General features: G+C 41.2%; 1 protein-coding gene across 3 annotated transcripts; it reads left to right on the top strand.

Annotated features, from left to right (window-relative positions):
- Positions 1-6,113: 6,113 nt before the first annotated feature.
- On the top strand, positions 6,114-23,221 carry MS3_00006593 (uncharacterized protein). 3 transcript variants are annotated; one of them, XM_051214752.1, is made up of 5 exons: positions 6,114-6,141; positions 7,000-7,193; positions 9,182-9,436; positions 17,072-17,474; positions 22,819-23,221. In XM_051214752.1, the coding sequence occupies exons 2-5, from the start codon at positions 7,017-7,019 to the stop codon at positions 23,049-23,051; spliced, it is 1,068 nt and encodes a 355-aa protein (XP_051073604.1). In that variant the 5' UTR covers positions 6,114-6,141; positions 7,000-7,016; the 3' UTR covers positions 23,052-23,221. The 3 variants fall into 3 exon arrangements, with proteins under 3 accessions (XP_051073604.1, XP_051073606.1, XP_051073605.1); XM_051214754.1 differs by lacking the exon at positions 17,072-17,474; XM_051214753.1 differs by lacking the exon at positions 9,182-9,436 and having other exon boundaries at positions 6,114-6,190.
- Positions 23,222-24,202: the final 981 nt, after the last annotated feature.

Here is a 24,202-nt window from a genome sequence, read left to right as displayed (position 1 = left end):
AGGATCAAATATATCGTCAGTTATATAAGTGTTGTCACTATTTTTCCCGTTATCCGTTGCACGGTTACCGTAACTGGGTGTTGCACTGATATGAATCTAGATTGTGTTATCCGATTCGTCATCAGCACAACTACTTAGAGTTAGATCTAAGTCAACATTCTTAGGAGGATGGACACCATCTAAACTGGAGTTGCTTTCTTCTGGGTTTTGAACTTTAAGAGATTCAGGAGAGTTTATTGGTAGCGGCATATCTGTAAAGTCAGGGGTTCTCTTGGAATCGGACTTAAAATTACGACCTTTGGGACTATGATGCGCTTGGAAGTTTGATGCTAGTGGTCTGTAACCAGCTCTTCCTGCTTTTCGCTGGCATGGTATTCAGTCTAGGAGAATCCTAATATCTTTGAAAATCTGTTTTGCAAAATAGAACATAAAGGTGCACATAGTGTAAATTTTAACACATATATTGCACGAAAAGATAGCCCTATATAACAAAGTAATTCAGAACTGTCGATAATTAGTATCAAACAATCAAAGTGGATACGGTATATGGTACATATATAAACTGAGAGACTGAATGTTTTGACTAAGTAGGAACTGAAGATAGTCCACCTTGTTAATTAGTGATAGACAGTTAGAATTTAGCGGCTCGGGAATTGACGTATTGTTAATGTTCATTCTCTTCAACATATATTGCCAGCCACCACGACGTTTGTTATTGTACTTTTTTGTAACCTGTGCAGTAAAACGTAGTAGGCTTTACATAGACGCGCACGTACATGTTATGTGATTAATAGACATGATGAGATGTTAAAACAAAATAAAGACCAGATAATATGTTAAAATACTTGGACGGCAGGAAGAGGTAACCCATGTATTTAAGCAGGCTGACGATATGTTACAGTTTAAATTACTTAATGATGGATTGGTACCTGATATGGCGTTGTTTTCCAAATCACGTAATTTACGAGGACGCTCTGGAAAAGCTCAGGGGTCCAGAACAAAATAATTATCATCTGACTATTGACTTTCCCATCAAATCATCAACGAATTTCATTCGTTGACTCAACACGTGATTGATGCTCTATCGGTCAACGCTTATAAAAGTAAGGCGGATCAACTTGAAGACCAATATTTTCAGGACCAATACAAGCCACCGAGTACCCTGTACTTCCCGAACTGAGACCCAAGGTTAATTCAGGGATTTCTCAAAGTCATTTATGCACCCCATGAATAATTTTGGGTGTGTGCCTCATCCAGTATACGTCCATGTATCTAAGTGATCGCAATGGATGCTTATCCAAGACACTCTGGTCAGTCATGTATAATAATACATGTTACGTCCTATCAATCTAATCAACGGACTTTCGCTTTCCAAATACTTTCCATATTCGATATCTTAACAATGCACACCCTCAGATTACCTCCGTAATCACAAGGCTGACAAAGTACTATGTGATGTATGGAATCACAGTAAAGCACACGTAAATTTGCAGTTGCAGTGATAACACAATTGTTAAAGTATTCGACTCTCAGCAAGCACTTGCAAAATAAATCACTGCTAAAGTCAGCTACTTTTGATCATGCTTTCACTAGCAAACTGACTAAACGTAAACAAGCTATATTGTTTTCGTGAAAGCTGTTCGTATTTTATTCCACCGTCTGTTGTAAGTTGATCTATGACAACCAAGGGCGCTTGACAAGTTCGCAGTTGCCCTACGTCTACGATCTCTCTTTAACTGAATTCACCTTACAGGAAAAACAAAGTAATTAGTGAAAATGAACATGGGAAACAGAAAGTACGTCACTCACTTGCATCTCGCAAGCTATTTGTGATAGCCATCAAGCATGCCGGGACACATTAGGTAGACAAACAACAAGGTACGGATATATACATTTAGGGGAAATCCCTGTGATTGCATTTTCTTACTTGTGTTGACGATAATTGTCTTCCTTTTTAATAAACAGCATGTAATGTTGTAGAGGTTTATGGAAATGTCGAGGCTCAGCACCATCATCACGTCGACGGTACTAGACTCCCTAAGCAAACTCGGGTCTCCCAGCTCAGGGTCCCTGAACACAACAGTGGTTCCCAAGAACCCTGTAGGTGATTCGACCCACGTTAAGAGAGCCCAAAAGAACCAGGCATCACCGCCTAAGCCGAGCAACCCAAGTGTTGCTGCACGGAAAATAAGTGGGGATTTGGTCGCACAGTCTACCCCCAAGACTGTTCGTCCGGTCAATAAAGAGCCCAAGACTCAAAAACGCACACTGACCTCCAAACAACAAGTTATTAAACAACAAGTTATTAAACCTGAACCCATCGTGAAACCTGGTAAATTAACAACAGTTCGTGACGATTCTCTCATTATCATGAACCTCGTTGACAACCCTGGCCTTCCTCTCAGTCTGCAGGACAAAAACGACAGGATGCTCTGGGGTGAATTGAACAAGAAGCTCGAACTTCCTAGAATAGAGCCTTTGGGGGTCACCCGGCCCACTCGAGGAGAGGATTCTAAGCATCTAAATCACCCGAGGCTTCTCCGAGTAACACTTAAGAATGCTACCGACGTAAAGGACGTCTTGCTAGCAAGTCACTTGCTAAAATCAGATGGTAACGTAAGAATATTGCCCGACATACCGTACTCTGAGCGCAATATCATACGAAACATCCCTAAAGAATCTCGCGAGAAGTTTTTCCGCGGAAGAAACATAATTGTTCAAGGTATACCGGAAAATGCAGACCCTACTCAACCAAATTCTGACATCAGGGAATGGAAATTCATCAAACAGTCCTTGAGGCTCAAACACATACTGACTCAGCATGTGACGAGACTAGCCAAGAAGGATGGTGATTCCAGACCTCGGCTAATGAAGATAACCTTCCCATCTTCCCACATGGCGGCTGCAGTTCTGGAAGTATTTGGTGCCAACAGACGTCGATTGCCACCTGGAATCCACATGCACCCGGATAGGCCATCCGAAGCTAGGACCAAGAACAAAGGCAAGTTGGAGCTGACCATTCCACTTGTGGACTGTCTAAACGATAAAAAAACGTGTAAAGGACAGGGCCTACCACCTCGGCAATCCTCATATAGGTGGGCTACCTGTCCATTCACATAAGGTTCATACAGAAAAACAGGACGAAGCTCACGCGTTCCAAATTGAAAGCATAAACTGCTTATATATGAACGCCGCGAGTCTACCAAACAAACTGGATGAACTACGTGAACTTAGCAACGCTAATAAGGCCCATCTGATAGGAATATCTGAAACCTGGATATCTTCTCAGTTCTCGGACCAAGAGTTAGCATTACCTGGGATGACTTTGTTCCGCAACGACAGAAAAACAGGAATTGGGGGCGGAGTAGCCATATACATAAGCTCTTGCCTGGAGGTGCACCAAGTTCACAACCTCGAGTTTAACAATCTTGAGGAATCCATATGGTTCTCTGCAAGATTGTCTAGTACTTCGAGGTGTCTAGTCGGAGTCATTTACAGGAAGCCAACTGCCGACATCGAGTACGATAGTCGTATGCTGGAAGGACTATCCCGCTCTATCCGTCTCGGTTTCACACACATCCTGATTCTAGGGGACTTTAATCTCCCTAGAGTCAACTTCGCGGAACACACGTACACTGGAGGCGACAACTCAATTGAAGCTCGGTTCTTCAACCTCATCGATAACTTGGGCTTATATGAAAATGTGAGGTCGGCAACTCGTTCGAGAAACAGTCAGACACCATCGCGCTTAGACTGTGTATTCACTAACGAAGAATTCCTAGTCGACAACCTCTCAATCCTGGCTCCTCTGGGAAAGAGCGATCATGCCGTCATAGCCTTCAGTTTTGTCATCAAAACTAAGCTAAGGTATCCCAACAATAATTTGCGTTGGAATTTTAAACGGCTGAATGTGCCAGCTCTACATGACTATCTACAACAGGTGGTTTGGGACGTTCACCCTCAACTCGATGTGGATGGTCATTGGGACTTCTTACTGCACACGCTCTTATGTGCTACAGACCATCCAGTTCCTCAAACGGTTCCAAAAAGCTGCAAGCCACCTACAGTAATCAAGAACCGTACCCTTCGCCTGCTAAGCCGCAAAAGGCACTGTTGGGCGGAATACAAACGAACTAATAACGATGAAGCGTATAGGCAATATAAACATATCAGGAACATATGCACGAAGGCTATAAGAGAAGACAGGCTTCAGTACCAAACAAAGCTTATGGACAAATTCGCCTCTAACCCTAGAAGCCTATTCCGTTATGCAGCCTCTCTTCGTCAAGCCAAAACAGGAGTTTCTCAACTGCTAGGTCTTAACGGCCCGACCAACAACGATGGTGACGCCGCTAACCTTCTGGCGGCACATTACTCTCAAACATTTTAACCGGCTGACATCAACTTTATTGACGACAGTTTCATCTGCAGTTCCACAGGACTTTCTGAAGTGCACCTAAGCCCTGACTTGGTGTTCCGGAAATTGCAGCACTTAAGACTAGATACTTCTCCTGGCCCGGATACGGTTCATCCTGCCATACTGAGGGAGGCAGCCTCAATCCTGGCAACGCCGCTTAGCGTGATGTTTTCACACTCGCTTAGCCGAGGCAAATTACCGGAAAATTGGAAGTTGGCTCACATCACACCAATTTTCAAAGGAGGTCGACGCAATGAACCTTCAAGTTATCGGCCGGTGGCTCTTCTGTCATTACCTTCAAAACTCATGGAGTCCTTGATATGCGACGGTTTAAATGACTATCTACTGTCCTTAAATTTCTTCTCACCCCAACAGCATGGTTTCAGGAAGGGTTACTCTTGTATAACCAACCTGCTGACTGCGGTGGACAGATGGACAAGCATCCTCGATTGCAAGGGAAAGGTTGATGTCATTTACCTTGACTTCTCAAAAGCTTTTGATAAGGTTAACCACTTGTGTCTTATCAACAAGCTCAAACGACTAGGTATCAGACCACCTCTAATCGATTGGCTCACTTCATACCTGAAAAATTGACATTTTAAAGTCAGGGTTAATTTCACTTTATCTCAGGCTATGGAATGTCCTAGTGGGGCCCCCCAGGGCTCAGTACTAGGGCCTCTTCTCTTCTTGATCTACATAAATGATCTTCCTCAACAGGTGACGTCAGATTTATTACTTTTTGCCGACGACGTGAAACTTTGGAGAGAGATATGCAACCAAGACGATACACAGGCACTTCAGGAGGATCTGACTCGACTTCAAAGTTGGGCAGACGATAACGGACTTACCTTTAACACTTCAAAGTGTAAAGTAGTCCATCTGCGACATGTCGCAAACTACAGTTACAACTTGGGAAACTCCTCTCTAGTAGTATCCCGAGTCGAAAAAGATTTAGGAGTCCTGGTGCCCCATGACTTAAATTCTTACGCTAACTGTGACAAAAATGTCTTCCGAGCAAACCTTGCACTGGTAACGTTGAGGCGCACTTTTGGCCAGTTTGACAGAAGAACTTTCCACACAATCTTCAATAGTTTCATCCGTCCCCATTTAGAGTACGGAAACATAGTACTCCCCCCTCACTCCAAAAGGACAAGGTCACTTTGGAGCGTATCCAACGGCGAGTCACGAAATCAGTTTGAGGACTCAAATTTCAACCTTATGAAGAGCGCCTCTAATAACTTAACCTTTACCTATTAGAGTATAGGCGTCTTAAAGGTGACTTTCTAATGGCTTACAGTATCCTTAACACTTCTGGACATCCTCTTAAACACCTACTTAAGCTTAGTTCGATTAATAACCTAAGGGGTAACACCCAGAAACTGGAAACACAACATAGCAAGACGGAATGTAGACACAACTTCTACTCCTTAAGAGTTGTCAAAAGCTGGAATTCGCTGCCGGCCGAGCTAGTCCAAGCGACTTCTCAGGAGTCCTTCAAGAGGCAACTTGATCTATTCTTAAGGACCAAGGACAGCATCACACTATGATTTACCAATTTCTTTTCCTCTTTTATTGTTAACATACCTAGGTTCCTGCCTGGAGGATTTGGTGATGCCCTGCTACTAGACACGGAAGCCTGTTAAGCGAAAGCTTCTTCTATTCCGTCCACAACCATTTGAACCATTTGAACCATTTAAGTACATGTTGCGGTATATTTAAACATGGTACGTTACACTATCAGACAGTGTTGCTGCACTCAATCCAGATCTAAAGGTGTTTTGATTCAACCGCTTCTGCAAATCCTTACAAATTGTCGAGGTGACGCACCGATCGTTTTGTGGCGGCCTGACCTTCAAGTGCTCAGTGGCTTCCGTCAGTTGCCGATACCCCTGCTGCGTTGCCCATATATTTGTCTACAGATTTCCCCCAAATACACGATGTGAAGGGGAAAAATTAATTTTTCCATTTTATTTACTCTTTTGTCCGCTTTATTTCCCCCTTGTTCCACTTTATTGGTTGCTTAGGGCTCAAACAACTCGTCTCCTACTTCGATCTGTCCAACCGTAAGTGATTTGTGGGGTCTCTCATCTTGCTGGTACTTTAACTATGAAACCCCACAAACCTTCGAGATGTTTCGTTGAGCATGTACATTTCGAAAACGCCGTCACAATGCATATCTTCAATGTAGGATCGTCCCGGATAATGTACGAAATGGGAGATCTCCCATTCTATTCTATATTCTATATTGTCTCACTAAAATTATTTTCCTAAAATTTTAAGGAAAGATGTTTGCTTCGCGAAAATACTTAATTTTAAAATCACGCCAAGTTATATTTTTCCTACGAAATAATATTTTCCATCAATTTTGACATGCCCTATTAGTTTCTGATATTCTTGATTACTCAAAGCGACCCAGTTTCGTCCTGTAGTCTTACTGTCGACAACTTTCCTGATAAAATGACAAAAAACTGTTCCATATTTTACAGTGTAGCGGTTTTGTTTCAATAATTGCACCGACATATAGCACTTAAAAAACAATTCCCAGCCACTGATAATGTTTTTATGCGTTTTTAAAATTTCAGGTTTTGAAAACTTCCATATGGCTGAGCTTTTGGAAAGGTTTTCCAATTCATTGAGCAGAGCTGAACAAGCGGTTAAGAATGACTGTCCTGACAAACTGCGAGATGTATTAAAAAACGAAAGGACTGCGTTTACAAGTGATTTAGTAACAGAGAAAAGTCTTGTTAATCATCAAATACGTGAGAACCTACTTCATGTATGCCCATGCACGTTTTTGGCGTAATGTATATACCTCTACTTTTGTCAAAAAACGCATGCTATATTTTTGTTACGTTGATTTAACTATTTCATTTAACCGTTAATCTAGGTGATATGTTATTTGATCATTTCTATTAGTGTAGGTTCAACCGTTTTAATTACCAGAAGCTAATTTTAGCTTTGCATATGTGAGTCTGCACTTGGATATAATTACCGCAAGCACATAGGTTACGTACCTATTAAACCTGCTCGGGAGATAAACTGACTGTTTATGATTCTTTTGGTTAGTGAGATAAATCATAATCTAAGAAATGGTAATGTAACTCGTTAGTCGATATGTTCCACTTCAGGCCATACTTTCTTGTGGTGGAGCAAGTGACATTACTGGGCTACTCAAACCGAGGTAGATGGGACGAGGTTCAAACCTAGAACCTACAGGTTGGGGGTCGGGTGTTTTAGACATTGCTCCATAGTTGACAACTTGGGGATCGATGAGGTGTGTTCACTTTTACTGTGGTTTTTCAGATTCGATGGTTGGGTGTCTATGTTTCTGTGCGCCATTATTTTGTATCCAAGCCCACTCGTCCGTTAAGTATGTTGAGTCGTATTTCACGAGCTTCTTCAGCCTACTATGCTGGCTGAATTCGGATGGTTCAGGCAAATTCTTCAGTTGGTCGGACAAAAACAACTATTCTAACATGTCATTGTGGAAAACTCTTGACTTTCTCGTTCGCTTTATGAGATATTTGAGTGTAACTGGTCAGACTGAAAATCATCCGGTGGCTCAGATGCATTTTTTCTGTGCATTGTGATAAGGAATAAATACTGTGTTGTTATACATCTGCGTTCTTTCGTATCGACAGTATTTTCCCGAGGTTGTCCAGCATCACCAACTTTTATTTCCAATACTAACCACTAAGTCACAGGTAGGACCACAGTTACACATTGAAATTAATGAAATTTTTTAATTCCTGTGATGGGCTATGAATTTCACAGATAAGTCGTCATCGCAAAGTTTTGAAATGTTAGTTCTAGATACTGATTGACCTGTCTACATCATTTTCCTCAGTCATTCATGCGCAACGTAGCACCTTACACATGCGTTGGTCCAATTTTCAACACCACACTAGCACAGAGAGATGAAGTTCCTAAAACGAGTCCCGTAGTTGTAAAAGTAGTAACAGTATTAGTGGTAGCCACATTTCACACAGCACAATATTCTATCATTGTGCTATTTCACAGTATTATCACGACTGGTTCACTATGTTATCTACTTTTACTTATTGGTGATATTAGCATCCACTAAGTTTGCTAGTCTGTGTATTAGTAACCAAGTTATCAGGTAAGTCCTAGTTATGCTTTTTTGCATCGAAATTCTTCTGATTAGTCAGCGACAGCAAAATGTCCGAAAAACTGTGTTATTTATTTTAATGCTATTAAATCCACCTTTTTGTTGGAATTCAGAATCCCCTAACTCTCTTGGTCATACTCCATTAGATTTAGCTATGAGGCGACGTTACTTGCCTGTTGTTTATCTCCTTGCGTCACATTCAGATTCTCCTTATTCTTACAAAAAACATCCCTTTTCTGTTGAGCTTCTGTTGATTGAGACTACAAGTGACCTTAAGAAGCAGGTGCAATTTTATAAGCGCACACAGGCTTAAAATACCTGAATCCCATAAGTGAACTAAATGATTTTGATTTAGTCACAAATCAGCCTCGTGGTTATTAAACATTCATCGAATAATGAGCTTCAAATAATCATTTCCTCAGTAAATGTGGATGGTCTCCTTTTTACTTCAGGTAAAACAAGGGAATCTAAAACAGGTTAATAATAAAGAATTCTCCCCCAAAAGGTCACAGCTGGAGACGTATCAAATAAATGTCATGTATGTACTAAAATATTTTAACATTCATACTTATTGAAATTTGTACATCTTACATATGAATAAAAAATTATTTACTTTATTGCATTGGACATTTTAGTTTGCTGTTCACCAGTCAGCCAGTCGGTGTATTAATCTGCTCTTAAATCCACCTTTTTGTTGGAATTCAGAATCCCCTAACTCTCTTGGTCATACTCCATTAGATTTAGCTATGAGGCGACGTTACTTGCCTGTTGTTTATCTCCTTGCGTCACATTCAGATTCTCCTTATTCTTACAAAAAACATCCCTTTTCTGTTGAGCTTCTGTTGATTGAGCCCTGTTCTATTGAATTGATATCAGGAGCATTAAACGCTGTAAGTCATTTATTTCAGATAATGAAGGGTATGTTTGCGACAATTTTATTTTGAAGTGAAGGCTAGGAACCTTTTGATAATTTAGAAGTAGGGACATTAGAAATAAAAAATAGCAGTTCACAAAATCAAACCACTACCAATTTTTCATTGTTACTATGTTCCATGCATAGTCGCAATATGACAGGAATGATAAAGACAACGTATTTGTAATATTCCACTGGGTAGAAAATAAAGTTTCTGATGTTTTACAACTCATTGTATGACACTTCTTCAGTGAATAAATAAATAAACCAAACAAATCAACACAGGTGTAAATACTATAAAGGGATTAAGCAAAAATATTTAGTATGATCAAAACCGGGTCTGATTAAGTCAATGTCATATCACTTCGGTCAAGATGATTATTGTCAGACGTACTTGTATATTTGTGTGTATGTTAATGGATGTGAAAATGTGATATTTGTAGTGTGAAAAGGTAGAGTTGAATTCGTATGTGTAATTATGGTGTGGAATGTGAATAGAATTCTATCCAAGTTGGATGAATGGTGAGACCTTTTCTACTGAAGGCAGTGGGGTTTAGCAATATATGATCAGCTTCACCTATCACCTTCCTTTGTAGTTGGGAGAGCCTCTTTGAATTGTTTTGATATTTGAGTATTGGTTTGATGGTCATCGAAGATGGCATGCAATACGATTGCCTATCTAATTTGGAGTTTTCAAAGTTCTACAGTATCATTAGGTGGTTCTTTTTGTAGCTTCGATGTTATTTGGCGTGTGTTAAGATTTCGTGAGATGACTCTCCCGTATAGAAGGCATCATAACTGATACAAACTAATGTGTAGAAACAGTTCTGTGTTGGCGTAAATGGAATTTCGTTCTTTATACAAACTAACAGTTCTCAGCTGACACCACATCGTTCTAATCCATAGGAAAATTTTTATCCCAAAATAATTCATAAACTACATTTCAAACAATTTAAGATCGTATATATGTTTTTTACATGTAATATTACTGTTTGTAACAACCTAATCATTCCTGTTAATCGGCATGCATTTCGTAGTTAATTCCAGAATAAAGTTCATTTATTTAATGCACGTCGAATTGTTGGTTGTTTCGTAATGTGCTTCATTTGTATGTAGTTTTAAGATTCTTTTGGGACCTGCTGTACCATGATGGTGTGATAGAAACACAGCACCAACCCATGGTAGTTCATCTGAATTATTACTCAACAATAGATCGTTCCGTTTTAGTGTGTTTTAATAATATTCATAGGAAGACTAGTAAATTATGCGATGTTAATTATAGCCTACTGTTCCTTTTGTTTGTCCTCTTTAGGTGTAATTATGTCGTTCTCTCTTCTACAGAGCTTTATGCACAGAATAAATGTGTCGCATTGAAGCGTAGTGGTTCATGATAGATAGCTAGATTTAGAGTTCCACTTGGGTCTATTTTGGCTAAACAATCTGAAAATGAATGCTCAACGTGTTTATTTTGATTTCCGAAAGTGAATTTGATATTAGACCAGTGTGTACTAATCATTTCAGAGAAAGTTCTTAGGAACGTCTTTTGTTGATGACAAAAGTATCGTCAACATATCTGAGCTAAATTTGTGGTCTAATATCCTTAACGAAGATGTTTGATTCTATCTGGCTACAAGTGGAAACAAATGAGTTCCCATTACCACATTGTTTGTGTAATGTCACGTCAAGGGTAAACGAGGTTGAATCCAAGCATATTTTTAGAGATTTTATGAAACTACTACTTTTAATATTTTATTGAACATGATTATTTGAATTCACAGAAATGATAACATGCCAATAAATACGAAAAGATCATAGAAAGATAGTGGCTTACACTATTTATTTATTTATTTGAACGCATGAATATTGGTACAAGAGAGCGCCAATATATATGCGCCACACAAAACAATGAGAATTCGAAGAGAAATAGAAAAAGAAAGCTAAGGAGCGCAAAATAAGAGAACAATAACGAAGAGATTGGTGTGAGGTAGTATGGTAGAAATGAGGGAACGGAAAGGTACAATCAGAAGAAATCTTTCAGGTAAGGGAGACACAACCACTTTTTATGAAGAAAGTAAAAGAAGGTTACAGCAGGATCGCCACTCGCTTCTATTCTGAGCCATATCTGACAACGTCTCTAGCCACTGTTGCACCATCTCTCGGACCCCAGCCGGGGAGTCGTGAAGGACAAACAGAAGCCAGTCCTTTACAGCTTTCTTTCATCCCAAGATACCATGTCATATACTGACCAACTCCGCTTTTTCCAATCAGTCCCAGAGTCGGCAAATAATGCACGACTTGGAATTCTCTGGGACGACATTCGTAAAACATGTCCAAGCCACCGAAGTCGGTGTTTCAAGATGGTGACACCGATTGCATTATCGTCTCTGCGCTCGAACACACGATGCCGAACCTCTGCATTACTAACATGGTGTTGCCACTGAATGTCAGCAATCCTTCGGAGACAGCGATGATCGAACACAGAGAGTCGTCTAACGTTCTCGACTCGGAGAGGCCAGGTTTCACAAGCATAGAGCAGAACTGCTCTCACCGGCGCGTTGTAGATCCGACCTTTTACAGCCAGACTAACATCACGAAGGCGCCAAAGGTGGCCCAGATTGGCATAAGCCGCTTTGGCTTTCACTATACGTGCATTAATCTCATCACTCACACCCCCACCAGCACTTATGCAGCTACCCAGATACACGAACTTCTCGACTATTTCTATCTGCTCACCATCCAGAGTGAGTACAGGATTAGAATCCTGCCAGTCTTGTAGAAGTACTTTGCATTTCGAAGGTGCAAAGCACATACCGTACCTACGGACATTGATTGCCAACTAATTAAGTGCGGATTGCATGCCTTGGGCATTATCACACAGTAGGACAATGTCATCCGCATACTCAAGGTCGAGAAGTCCTCCAGGCAACAGATCCACACCACCATTACTTACATTCATCAGAGCTGTTTCCAGAATGCCATCGATGGCAAAGTTGAAGAGGAATGGTGAGATTGGGCAACCCTGCCTAACCCCACTGCTCGAATGGAACAATGGAGAGAGGTGGTTGTATGCCCTCACTCTACCTGAGGTGTTTGTATATAGGGCTTTTAGGATGTTAATAAACTTCTCAGGCACACCCTTCTTCAATAGACAATCCCAGAAAACAGTCCTGTACAACGAATCGAAGGCAGCCCTGATGTCAAGAAACACTACGATTGTTGGCCTTTGATAAGTATGGCGGTGTTCTAACATTTGGCGGAGGGTGAAGATATGATCAATACATCCTCGACCAGAACGAAACCCAGCCTGCTCATCGCGAGTCAATCTTTCTCGGGTTTTGAACAACCTACGAAGTATGACGGAAGCCAATAGCTTGGACGCAATCGGAAGTAGACTTATCCCCGATAGTTGTTACAGGAACGACGTGAACCCTTTTTAAAGATAGGGACAACTATCGACTCATTCCCTGACGTTGGTACACTCTCTAGTTCCCAAACCTTTGTAAACAACGTCGTCAATTCCTTAGTCAAAAAGTCACCACCATCTTTAAAAAGAGCCGGAGGTAAGTCATCTGGGCCAGGTGATTTGTAACGCTTCAAGAGTTGGAGTTCCTTGCGGACTTCCGCCTCATTTGGTGGATCAGTCGTCACCGGCCATGGAGGGCAGGACAGTCTGACCGATGTTGCCGGAGCAGCAGGCCAGTTGAACTGCCCTTCGAAAAATTCTGCCCATCGTCCAAGACGTCGATGGGTGTTAGTGATTGGCATCCCATCATCCTCGCAGATTATTTCACTCACACCAGACTTCTTGCTGCCAGTGGCTCGGATGAGTTGGAAGAGCTTCCGGTAGTTACCAGATGCAGCTGCTGCTTCCAGCTCATTAGCACGCTCCAACCATCAGGCTTCTCGGTCCTTACGCAAGCTTTGCCCAATTTCCTCACGTAACATCCTTCGTTTATGGTCAAACTCACGGTCACCCGGAGTAGACCGACGGGCTTAAATGAGTTGTAAGGAACCTGCAGAAACCCAGTGCTTATAAGCGGGACGTTTCGCGAACCCACAACTGACTGTACCCGCCATTTTCATGGCGTCATGCAATTGCAACCAATGCTCATCTATACTTTTCGGTGGAGTGGTAGCTAGCCTAGAGGCTAGCTCGGTTCGATACTTACTTGCAACAGAAGTTGCAACCAGCTTGCTAACATCAATCCGTTGATGGCGGTCACTTCGTTGGCCACTGAAAAGTAAGGCAAGATTGGCGCGGACCAAGGCATGGTCAGAGTCTAGGTAGTACTCCAAAAGGAGCGTCAGCCTTGTACACAACCACGCCAGCGGTAGCTGATCGCGATGTGATCAATCTGAGTCCAGGCTTGAGATGCAGAAGGGGACGCCAGGTGGCACATCGGCGATGACTGTGTCGAAAGTTAGTGCTAGCCAGAAACAGGTTGTGGTCTGTGCAAAGTTGCAGTAGACGGTCCCCGTTATCTGACCTGCGACCAACGAGTCCCCATCGGCAACCTAAACGACTCTCTTCTGTGCCTAGACGCCCGACCTGAGCATTCAAGTCTCCGGCTAGTACTACAATATCTGTCGAACGCACTTTCTGGAGAAGAACAGATAACTGGTGGTAAAACTCATCCTTGATTGCATCCGAGCTGCAATCTGTCGGGGCATAGGCGGAGATGACGAAAAGACATCGTTTCTCACGCCGATTTCTTCTCACTTTGATGGAACTTTCTAATCTAACAGCACATAACCGACTGTTAATGGGGATCCAATCGATTAGTGCTACCTCAGCTCTAGTGCTCAGTGCGACACCAACGCCAGCAAGACCAGGCGAAGATGCCACAGGGTCCCCGGATAAGCGCACGTAAAACAAGCTTTTTGAAGTGACAGATGGAGAGCGAATTTGTAGTACTTCACCAGAGTCTTGAATACGGGTCTCGGATAGACAGCAAACATCAATATTAAGACTTTCCAAAGATATAGCCAGCCCTATCTGTTGTCCGACCTGCATAAGTGTGCGAACGTTGAAGGCAGCCAGTTTGAATGGTGCACGTGGTTTCAGAAAAACTGCTTCAGTACTCATATTCGGTGGTAACATACAATTTTTAACCGGACAGTGACTCGAGAACGTTTAGATACAGTCGAATTTCCACCAAAGACGAGCCGTTGTATAAGTATAAAAGAGGGTGAATAATGACGTAGTGTTATTATTATTATTATTATTATTATTATTATTATTATTATTATTATTATTATTATTATTATTATAGTACTAATAATGCGAGTCACTTGATTGTTATTTGGAACGAGAGGAATATTTTCCATAAGTAGATAGTTCATCGTGTTTTTGTGTGCGGGCTGAGATACTGCCCGGGTGCCCAAACCGAAGCAGGTGGTTATCTTAGGGGGCCACTCCCCAAGCCTTTGACCTAAAGGTCTAACCCACAAGGCAATGGAGCATCGTGAGGAGATGCAGTCTCATGGTAGCCGGTGACCAAGGAATTGGTTCATACGCCATTTGTTCCCGCAGGATACTGGAGCCCATGTGCACCATTGGTTTGGGATCCGGTTAAAGCGCCGGACACTCGCTTTTCGTCCTCTCATTTTTGTAAACAACACCCCGGCCACGAGAAGGCAATGAGTGGGACTTCCCTGGCAGAGGCTGTATACGCGCGGCCGTGTGAGAGTATTTCGAGGGGGAGAGCGGACTCTCCCCACTCTCAGCCGTCCAGGGCACTAAACCACCAGACGCTGGAAAATCTATTCCCTACTCATTTAGATATTACAAGTGTATCATTAACAATCTACTCAATGCTCTTTTTTCTAAATGATCAAGTCAGACCTTAGTACTAATATCTATGTGACAAAGAAATGTAAAAGTAGTATCACTTATTTATAATTGGTGTAATAAATTTACCAGTCGTTTAATTGATTTATTTATGACATGTGGATGGTTAGATCTGTTGGTTGTAGGTGGTTTAATTAATTCAGAGGGACACAATGACTATTTGGGTCCATGAGTCGTTAATGGACTCGTCACAATGTACGGTGACCGTCTACTGCAACTGTGCTTAGATCACAACCTGTGTCTGGCTAGCAATAAATACCGGCACAGTCATCGCCGGTGTACTACCTGGCGTCCTCCTTCTGAACTCAAACTGATCACATCGCAATCAGCTACCACTGGTGTGGTTGTGTACAAGACTGCCGCTCCTTTTGAAGTACCTACCTGGACTCTGATCATGCCCTTGTTTGCACTTGTCTTATCTCACGTTTCAGTGGCCAACAAATTCATCGCGCTAAACGGATTCATGTAAGCGAATTGGTTCCAGCTTCTGTTGCAACTAAATATCAAACAGAGCTAGGTTCTAGGCTAGCTGCCAGCCCATCGAAAAGTGTAGATAAGCAGCGGTTACAAATGCATGACATCATGGAAATGGCGAGTAAAGTCACCCGAAGCTTCGTGAAACGTCCCGCTTATAAGCACTGGGTTTCTTCGGGCTCCTTACAACTCATTGATGCTCGTTGGTCTACTCTGAGTGACTGCGGGTTCGACCACAGACGAAAACTGCTACGTAGTGAAATTATCCAAAGCTTGTATGAGGACCCCGAAGCCAGGTGGTCGGGGCGTGCCAATGAGTTGGAAACAGCAGCTCCATCTGGTAACTGCCGGAGGCTCTTTCAACTCACTCGAGTCACTGGCAGCAAGACGTCTGGTGTGAGTGAAACAATCTGTGAGGGTGACGGAGTGCCAGTCACTGACATCTATCAATGTCTTGGACGACGGACAGAGTACCAATATTTATGTGTTCAAATAAATAAATAAAAATAAAAGATGGATATGCTCAATGTTGTATTTCTAAATTAGATGTTTTTTATAGATTACTGTATCTGTTCTGCTTATCAGTTTATATAGAGCGGTGTATGTTATCGTCGTTTCAAAAAACAAATCTATATCGTGATTATCAACTAACTATAATGACTAATTTCTATCCTTTAAACATAAACTGCAACATGATTCTTAAATACTGTCCTTGGCATCACAACTAGATATGGCGATTTTAGGGAGATTTTAGTTTGTTAGGACCTACGTTTTAAGCGCTGTTAGCCGGCGTGTTTTATAGGTTTCAGTATATACTTGGAATGAGGTTACAAAATGACACGTAGACTAAAGTAAACCTCGCTGATATATTAAGGTTTGTTTTTTGTCTTTAAGTGTACAAGTTCGTATAAACAGGCGTCACTCGACATTTTAGTTACAAAGCTTGCCACTGAGAATTTCTGAAGTGGTCATTCTATAAACTGGTGATTAAACCATATTTTTATTTAAACACAAGTTGTCACTCCCCTTAGTATCTTTTAGTCTGTTAAGATTCAAGTCTGTCAAAAGAATGTGACCATGAAAAACTGGTTGCGAAAACAACACATGTATTTCTGGTCAACCCAAAAACATTAATTGATGGTGGTTTGTACAGACGATTCAAAGATGCTAATCGTGCCCTCAAGCGAGTAAGCTTTGTTTTGTTGATTGTAAACCCTAAATTCTCATTGAACCGGCATTATCTGATATAATTTTTGTTCACAGAAACCTTTATCTTTCTAATTTCAGAACTATGATTCTCAAAACTCTGACTTAGCGTGGTTATTTGGTTCATGTATGTATGGTGAAAATATCCGATGTACGGCTGGAAATATCATCTTATTATTTGAACTACTACTGTCAGGACCTGTTTGCCCACTTAATACTGCTCTTTGGTTAGCTCTTGGACGGGTTTCCTTAGTGAATTCTCATAATGTTTCTTGTACATCTTATCCAAATTGTTTGTTTAATAACGACATTAACATTTGGAATACCAGTTGGCATGATTTATTTATCGCCTGGGCATCGCATCGATCACTTACAGGGAGCCAGTCTAATGAATGTGATCAGCAACACGTTCTTTCTTTCGGTCCTTTAAGTCTTATGGATTTTTGTCGAGTTACAATCAGGAGACATGTTTTAGCTGTCATAGGTAAGCTGCATCAATAGGTGCGTGTTGAAAATGTGTTGACCGAGAGATTGGTGGTTCATTTTCATGAATTACGTTTCTAATTACCGTTGTCTCTGAATGAGCTCATAAAGATGGACATTAAGATTCAGACGAATAATAAACAGAACACAATTGTACTACGTTGTTTGATTTTATGTATTTTCATGTTTTGATGTTACCTACTTACGTTTCCCTGTTTCCAATAATCTCAGGGATATCTAGAGTCACTGTAGATTCACTTTTTCGTCAAGTCCTACTCACTGCCTTCTCGTGGCCGGGGTGTTGTTTACAAAAATGAGAGGACGAAAAGCGAGTGTCCGGCGCTTTAACCGGATCCCAAACCAATGGTGCACATGGGCTCCAGTATCCTGCGGGAACAAATGGCGTATGAACCAATTCCTTGGTCACCGGCTACCATGAGACTGCATCTCCTCACGATGCTCCATTGCCTTGTGGGTTAGACCTTTAGGTCAAAGGCTTGGGGAGTGGCCCCCTAAGATAACCACCTGCTTCGGTTTGGGCACCCGGGCAGTATCTCAGCCCGCACACAAAAACACGATGAACTATCTACTTATGGAAAATATTCCTCTCGTTCCAAATAACAATCAAGTGACTCGCATTATTAGTACTATAATAATAATAATAATAATAATAATAATAATAATAATAATAATAATAATAATAATAATAACACTACGTCATTATTCACCCTCTTTTATACTTATACAACGGCTCGTCTTTGGTGGAAATTCGACTGTATCTAAACGTTCTCGAGTCACTGTCCGGTTAAAAATTGTATGTTACCACCGAATATGAGTACTGAAGCAGTTTTTCTGAAACCACGTGCACCATTCAAACTGGCTGCCTTCAACGTTCGCACACTTATGCAGGTCGGACAACAGATAGGGCTGGCTATATCTTTGGAAAGTCTTAATATTGATGTTTGCTGTCTATCCGAGACCCGTATTCAAGACTCTGGTGAAGTACTACAAATTCGCTCTCCATCTGTCACTTCAAAAGCTTGTTTTACGTGCGCTTATCCGGGGACCCTGTGGCATCTTCGCCTGGTCTTGCTGGCGTTGGTGTCGCACTGAGCACTAGAGCTGAGGTAGCACTAATCGATTGGATCCCCATTAACAGTCGGTTATGTGCTGTTAGATTAGAAAGTTCCATCAAAGTGAGAAGAAATCGGCGTGAGAAACGATGTCTTTTCGTCATCTCCGCCTATGCCCCGACAGATTGCAGCTCGGATGCAATCAAGGATGAGTTTTACCACCAGTTATCTGTTCTTCTCCAGAAAGTGCGTTCGACAGATATTGTAGTACTAGCCGGAGACTTGAATGCTCAGGTCGGGCGTCTAGGCACAGAAGAGAGTCGTTTAGGTTGCCGATGGGGACTCGTTGGTCGCAGGTCAGATAACGGGGACCGTCTACTGCAACTTTGCACAGACCACAACCTGTTTCTGGCTAGCACTAACTTTCGACACAGTCATCGCCGATGTGCCACCTGGCGTCCCCTTCTGCATCTCAAGCCTGGACTCAGATTGATCACATCGCGATCAGCTACCGCTGGCGTGGTTGTGTACAAGGCTGACGCTCCTTTTGGAGTACTACCTAGACTCTGACCATGCCTTGGTCCGCGCCAATCTTGCCTTACTTTTCAGTGGCCAACGAAGTGACCGCCATCAACGGATTGATGTTAGCAAGCTGGTTGCAACTTCTGTTGCAAGTAAGTATCGAACCGAGCTAGCCTCTAGGCTAGCTACCACTCCACCGAAAAGTATAGATGAGCATTGGTTGCAATTGCATGACGCCATGAAAATGGCGGGTACAGTCAGTTGTGGGTTCGCGAAACGTCCCGCTTATAAGCACTGGGTTTCTGCAGGTTCCTTACAACTCATTTAAGCCCGTCGGTCTACTCCGGGTGACCGTGAGTTTGACCATAAACGAAGGATGTTACGTGAGGAAATTGGGCAAAGCTTGCGTAAGGACCGAGAAGCCTGATGGTTGGAGCGTGCTAATGAGCTGGAAGCAGCAGCTGCATCTGGTAACTACCGGAAGCTCTTCCAACTCATCCGAGCCACTGGCAGCAAGAAGTCTGGTGTGAGTGAAATAATCTGCGAGGATGATGGGATGCCAATCACTAACACCCATCGACGTCTTGGACGATGGGCAGAATTTTTCGAAGGGCAGTTCAACTGGCCTGCTGCTCCGGCAACATCGGTCAGACTGTCCTGCCCTCCATGGCCGGTGACGACTGATCCACCAAATGAGGCGGAAGTCCGCAAGGAACTCCAACTCTTGAAGCGTTACAAATCACCTGGCCCAGATGACTTACCTCCGGCTCTTTTTAAAGATGGTGGTGACTTTTTGACTAAGGAATTGACGACGTTGTTTACAAAGGTTTGGGAACTAGAGAGTGTACCAACGTCAGGGAATGAGTCGATAGTTGTCCCTATCTTTAAAAAGGGTTCACGTCGTTCCTGTAACAACTATCGGGGGATAAGTCTACTTCCGATTGCGTCCAAGCTATTGGCTTCCGTCATACTTCGTAGGTTGTTCAAAACCCGAGAAAGATTGACTCGCGATGAGCAGGCTGGGTTTCGTTCTGGTCGAGGATGTATTGATCATATCTTCACCCTCCGCCAAATGTTAGAACACCGCCATACTTATCAAAGGCCAACAATCGTAGTGTTTCTTGACATCAGGGCTGCCTTCGATTCGTTGTACAGGACTGTTTTCTGGGATTGTCTATTGAAGAAGGGTGTGCCTGAGAAGTTTATTAACATCCTAAAAGCCCTATATACAAACACCTCAGGTAGAGTGAGGGCATACAACCACCTCTCTCCATTGTTCCATTCGAGCAGTGGGGTTAGGCAGGGTTGCCCAATCTCACCATTCCTCTTCAACTTTGCCATCGATGGCATTCTGGAAACAGCTCTGATGAATGTAAGTAATGGTGGTGTGGATCTGTTGCCTGGAGGACTTCTCGACCTTGAGTATGCGGATGACATTGTCCTACTGTGTGATAATGCCCAAGGCATGCAATCCGCACTTAATTAGTTGGCAATCAATGTCCGTAGGTACGGTATGTGCTTTGCACCTTCGAAATGCAAAGTACTTCTACAAGACTGGCAGGATTCTAATCCTGTACTCACTCTGGATGGTGAGCAGATAGAAATAGTCGAGAAGTTCGTGTATCTGGGTAGCTGCATAAGTGCTGGTGGGGGTGTGAGTGATGAGATTAATGCACGTATAGTGAAAGCCAAAGCGGCTTATGCCAATCTGGGCCACCTTTGGCGCCTTCGTGATGTTAGTCTGGCTGTAAAAGGTCGGATCTACAACGCGCCGGTGAGAGCAGTTCTGCTCTATGCTTGTGAAACCTGGCCTCTCCGAGTCGAGAACGTTAGACGACTCTCTGTGTTCGATCATCGCTGTCTCCGAAGGATTGCTGACATTCAGTGGCAACACCATGTTAGTAATGCAGAGGTTCGGCATCGTGTGTTCGAGCGCAGAGACGATAATGCAATCGGTGTCACCATCTTGAAACACCGACTTCGGTGGCTTGGACATGTTTTACGAATGTCGTCCCAGAGAGTTCCAAGTCGTGCATTATTTGCCGACTCTGGGACTGATTGGAAAAAGCGGAGAGTTGGTCAGTATATGACATGGTATCTTGGGATGAAAGAAAGCTGTAAAGGACTGGCTTCTGTTTGTCCTTCACGACTCCCCGGCTGGGGTCCGAGAGATGGTGCAACAGTGGCTAGAGACGTTATCAGATATGGCTCAGAATAGAAGCGAGTGGCGATCCTGCTGTAACCTTCTTTTACTTTCTTCATAAAAAGTGGTTGTGTCTCCCTTACCTGAAAGATTTCTTCTGATTGTACCTTTGCGTTCCCCCATTATTACCACTATTTTTTTTACACTACGTTACACCAATCTCTTCCTTATTGTTCTTTTTTACCCTCCTTACCTTTTTCTTTTTCCTTCTCTTTAAATTCTCCTTGTTTTGTGTGGCGCATATATATTAGCGCACTCTTGTACCAATATGTATGTGTTCAAATAAAATAATAAGACAAGTTGTTTTATGCCGTAATATGTTCCTAAATTTATTTATATTAAGGTTGTCAGTTACAGTAAGATATATCACAAGTTAAGGATAAGGTTGTATGTTGCTTATTTGTATGGGATATAGTCAATAAACAATCAAAGATTATATCATTATTCTTAGCGTATGAAGGGAATAGGCTGAAAGAAGGTATATTTGTTGTGAGAAGTTACATAGCATTTACATAATGCATATACATAGCCTTCAATCGTCCATTTGCATCTTGGTGTATTCTGACTTCTCGTCTGGTCTCAGAGTGTTCTGCCATCGCTGTGCTTTCGATCTAATGAAACTGTTCACTCTGTCTGACAGTCGTTGCAACTTCAATACCACTTCAGCTACATATTACTTACAAGCAACCCCGTGATTAGCGTCCACTACACTGGTATAACAGGAAGTCTTTTTAACTGGATAAACAAAATTCACATTTTGACCCAAACATACTACTTTTCCCGTTTCTGTATTGAAAAGGCATCATGAGGATTAAAAAATTTCTTACGCAGTTGGTCACTCTAGCAGTCCTTACTCTCGACCGAAATGCATTACCTTTGTGCATCAGAATAAATAGTGTCTTATAAAACCAGCTATTAGGAGGTAAGCTTTTTAATAATGTTTTTAATGGAAATATGCATGAATGAAGACAAATTAAAAACACTGCTAAGTTTTTCCTAAAACGTGCTCATGATCATGGAAAAAGCCTCACTGATACCCTTAAGTTTATAGATCGTTTGAATCGAGAGGGTTGGTTGCTGAATTTGAATTCAGAGATACCAAATAGGATAGTCTGTTAAAAAATTCCCTGGTTTTCATAATTTATGTACATCTAAAGTTATTTTAGTAATTGTTAAGAGGAACTATTTTTACTTATAATCATTCAGAGCATATCTCACACTGATGGATTGAAAGTACAATCAATTAAACAGGTATTTCTAGCTATAGAGCATATATTCAATAGATATTTAATCTTGTGAAACATTTAACAATTTTTTTCGGAAAATTATTGACTATGATGATTTTTTATGAAGTCAATTCCGTAGACTGACTAGTATATTTTAAAGTGATTCATCTGTTTACCTGGAAATCGAATTTGTAACCACCTACAATAGTAGTAAGTTTACTAACTTACTCTCCAACTAGTTTGTTAACATTTCATAAGAACATATTTTCGTTGTTATTCTCTTAAAGCATATTTCCATTATAAATACTCTTCTCATTTTAGACGTTCATAGACAAGCCTATAAAAAATCCAACTCTGTGAAATATTATAATTATGCTAGTCTTATTAAAAAGTTGCCTATTCCAGCAAAACTACGTGCTTTCTTGTCCTATTGTGATTTATGGCCGGATTTGGATAGATCTCAAGTCAAAGTCGTTAAAGGAAACCAATTTCATCGCAATCAAATAACAGATACTATGATTAACAATATATTTTATGAAAATATAGAGTTGTAAAAATTCTATTAATTATCCTGTTTTTATGCTTCATATCAGTCATAATTGTAACCGCAAATATCATTTTATTTTTAATTTGTTTGTTTCAGATCATAAAATTTTCTGACTTTTTCTGTTCTTCACCGCTATATTTTTTTAATATTGATTAATAAATTTACATTTTCCGATTACTGCTTATACTCTTTCTACCTTTACCACTACGGGATTTGAACTGATAACTGCATCTCTGTGCTAATGTGGTATGGCAACTCGAACTGATGTACGTACGTACGAAGTTCTACGTTGTTATTAACTGACCGATTTCCTAAAATTACTTTATTTTTATTTAGTATTATCTTTCGAAAATTTGATTAGATCTTAGTTTGAAATTTTGTTCATCAAACAGTATACGGTGTAACTTCATGTTAACCGTCAAACGGACAATAACCTAATCAACTGTATTGATAGAAAAAGCTTAAAATTAGCTAGGAGACTCCTAGGACTAAGTAATAGTCAAAGAATACATCATTTATTTCAAAATGAATTTCCTTACAAATTTAACATTTTGAATACGAGAATAATTTATATCATTCATTAAAATATTTTACTGTTAGTAGTGTGGAGATTCATTGAGTGATATCGTTCAAAATAGCATTCGACTAGTAAATGTTAACTGTTGGCTACTTATAAAACATTGATAGCAGCAAATTAGAGTTCGTTTATATAATTTGTAAGGCAGTTTAGGCTGGTATATCGTCGAAGTGTTGTTGATCATCGGATAAGAACTTAATTAAGCTTCATTCCCATTATGAACTAATACAATTATCAGTATTGGAAAATTTTCCCATGTGTTGGCCCATAAATTCTGACTGTAAGAACTGTTCAATAATCATGGATTTCCAGTCCCGTCCCAGGTGATAGTGATTTTTGAAGGATAACTATTAGCAGTTATTTCAAACAGTTTTACTATCATATTTTGATTTAACCTAACACGAAAAGTCGCCACAGCTTTTAGAATCAGTTAGGTAGTTTTATGATTTCTTCAGTTCGAGTGAATTATTCTGGTCCCAATTTTGTGACTGATTTTACATTAGGGGTTCTGACAAACATTTATTCAAACTGTCGAAGCGGGCTTTGGATATCCTCTACTTTGACAGTTTATTGAAATTTAT

This window comes from Schistosoma haematobium, chromosome 1 (genome assembly GCF_000699445.3).
Source record: "Schistosoma haematobium chromosome 1, whole genome shotgun sequence".
NCBI classification, from domain to species: domain Eukaryota; kingdom Metazoa; phylum Platyhelminthes; class Trematoda; order Strigeidida; family Schistosomatidae; genus Schistosoma; species Schistosoma haematobium.
Note: the sequence above shows the minus strand (reverse complement) of the source record. Positions and strands in the feature narration are given on the sequence as shown.

Bases quoted from the DNA above. Each gene is read 5' to 3' on its own strand.
- MS3_00006593 (XM_051214752.1), top strand. From the start codon at position 7,017: ATGGCTGAGCTTTTGGAAAGGTTTTCCAATTCATTGAGCAGAGCTGAA. The intron at 9,437-17,071 runs GTAAGTCATTTA...TTCTAATTTCAG, and splicing joins TATCAGGAGCATTAAACGCT to AACTATGATTCTCAAAACTC. The intron at 17,475-22,818 runs GTAAGCTGCATC...TTCTCATTTTAG, and splicing joins ACATGTTTTAGCTGTCATAG to ACGTTCATAGACAAGCCTAT.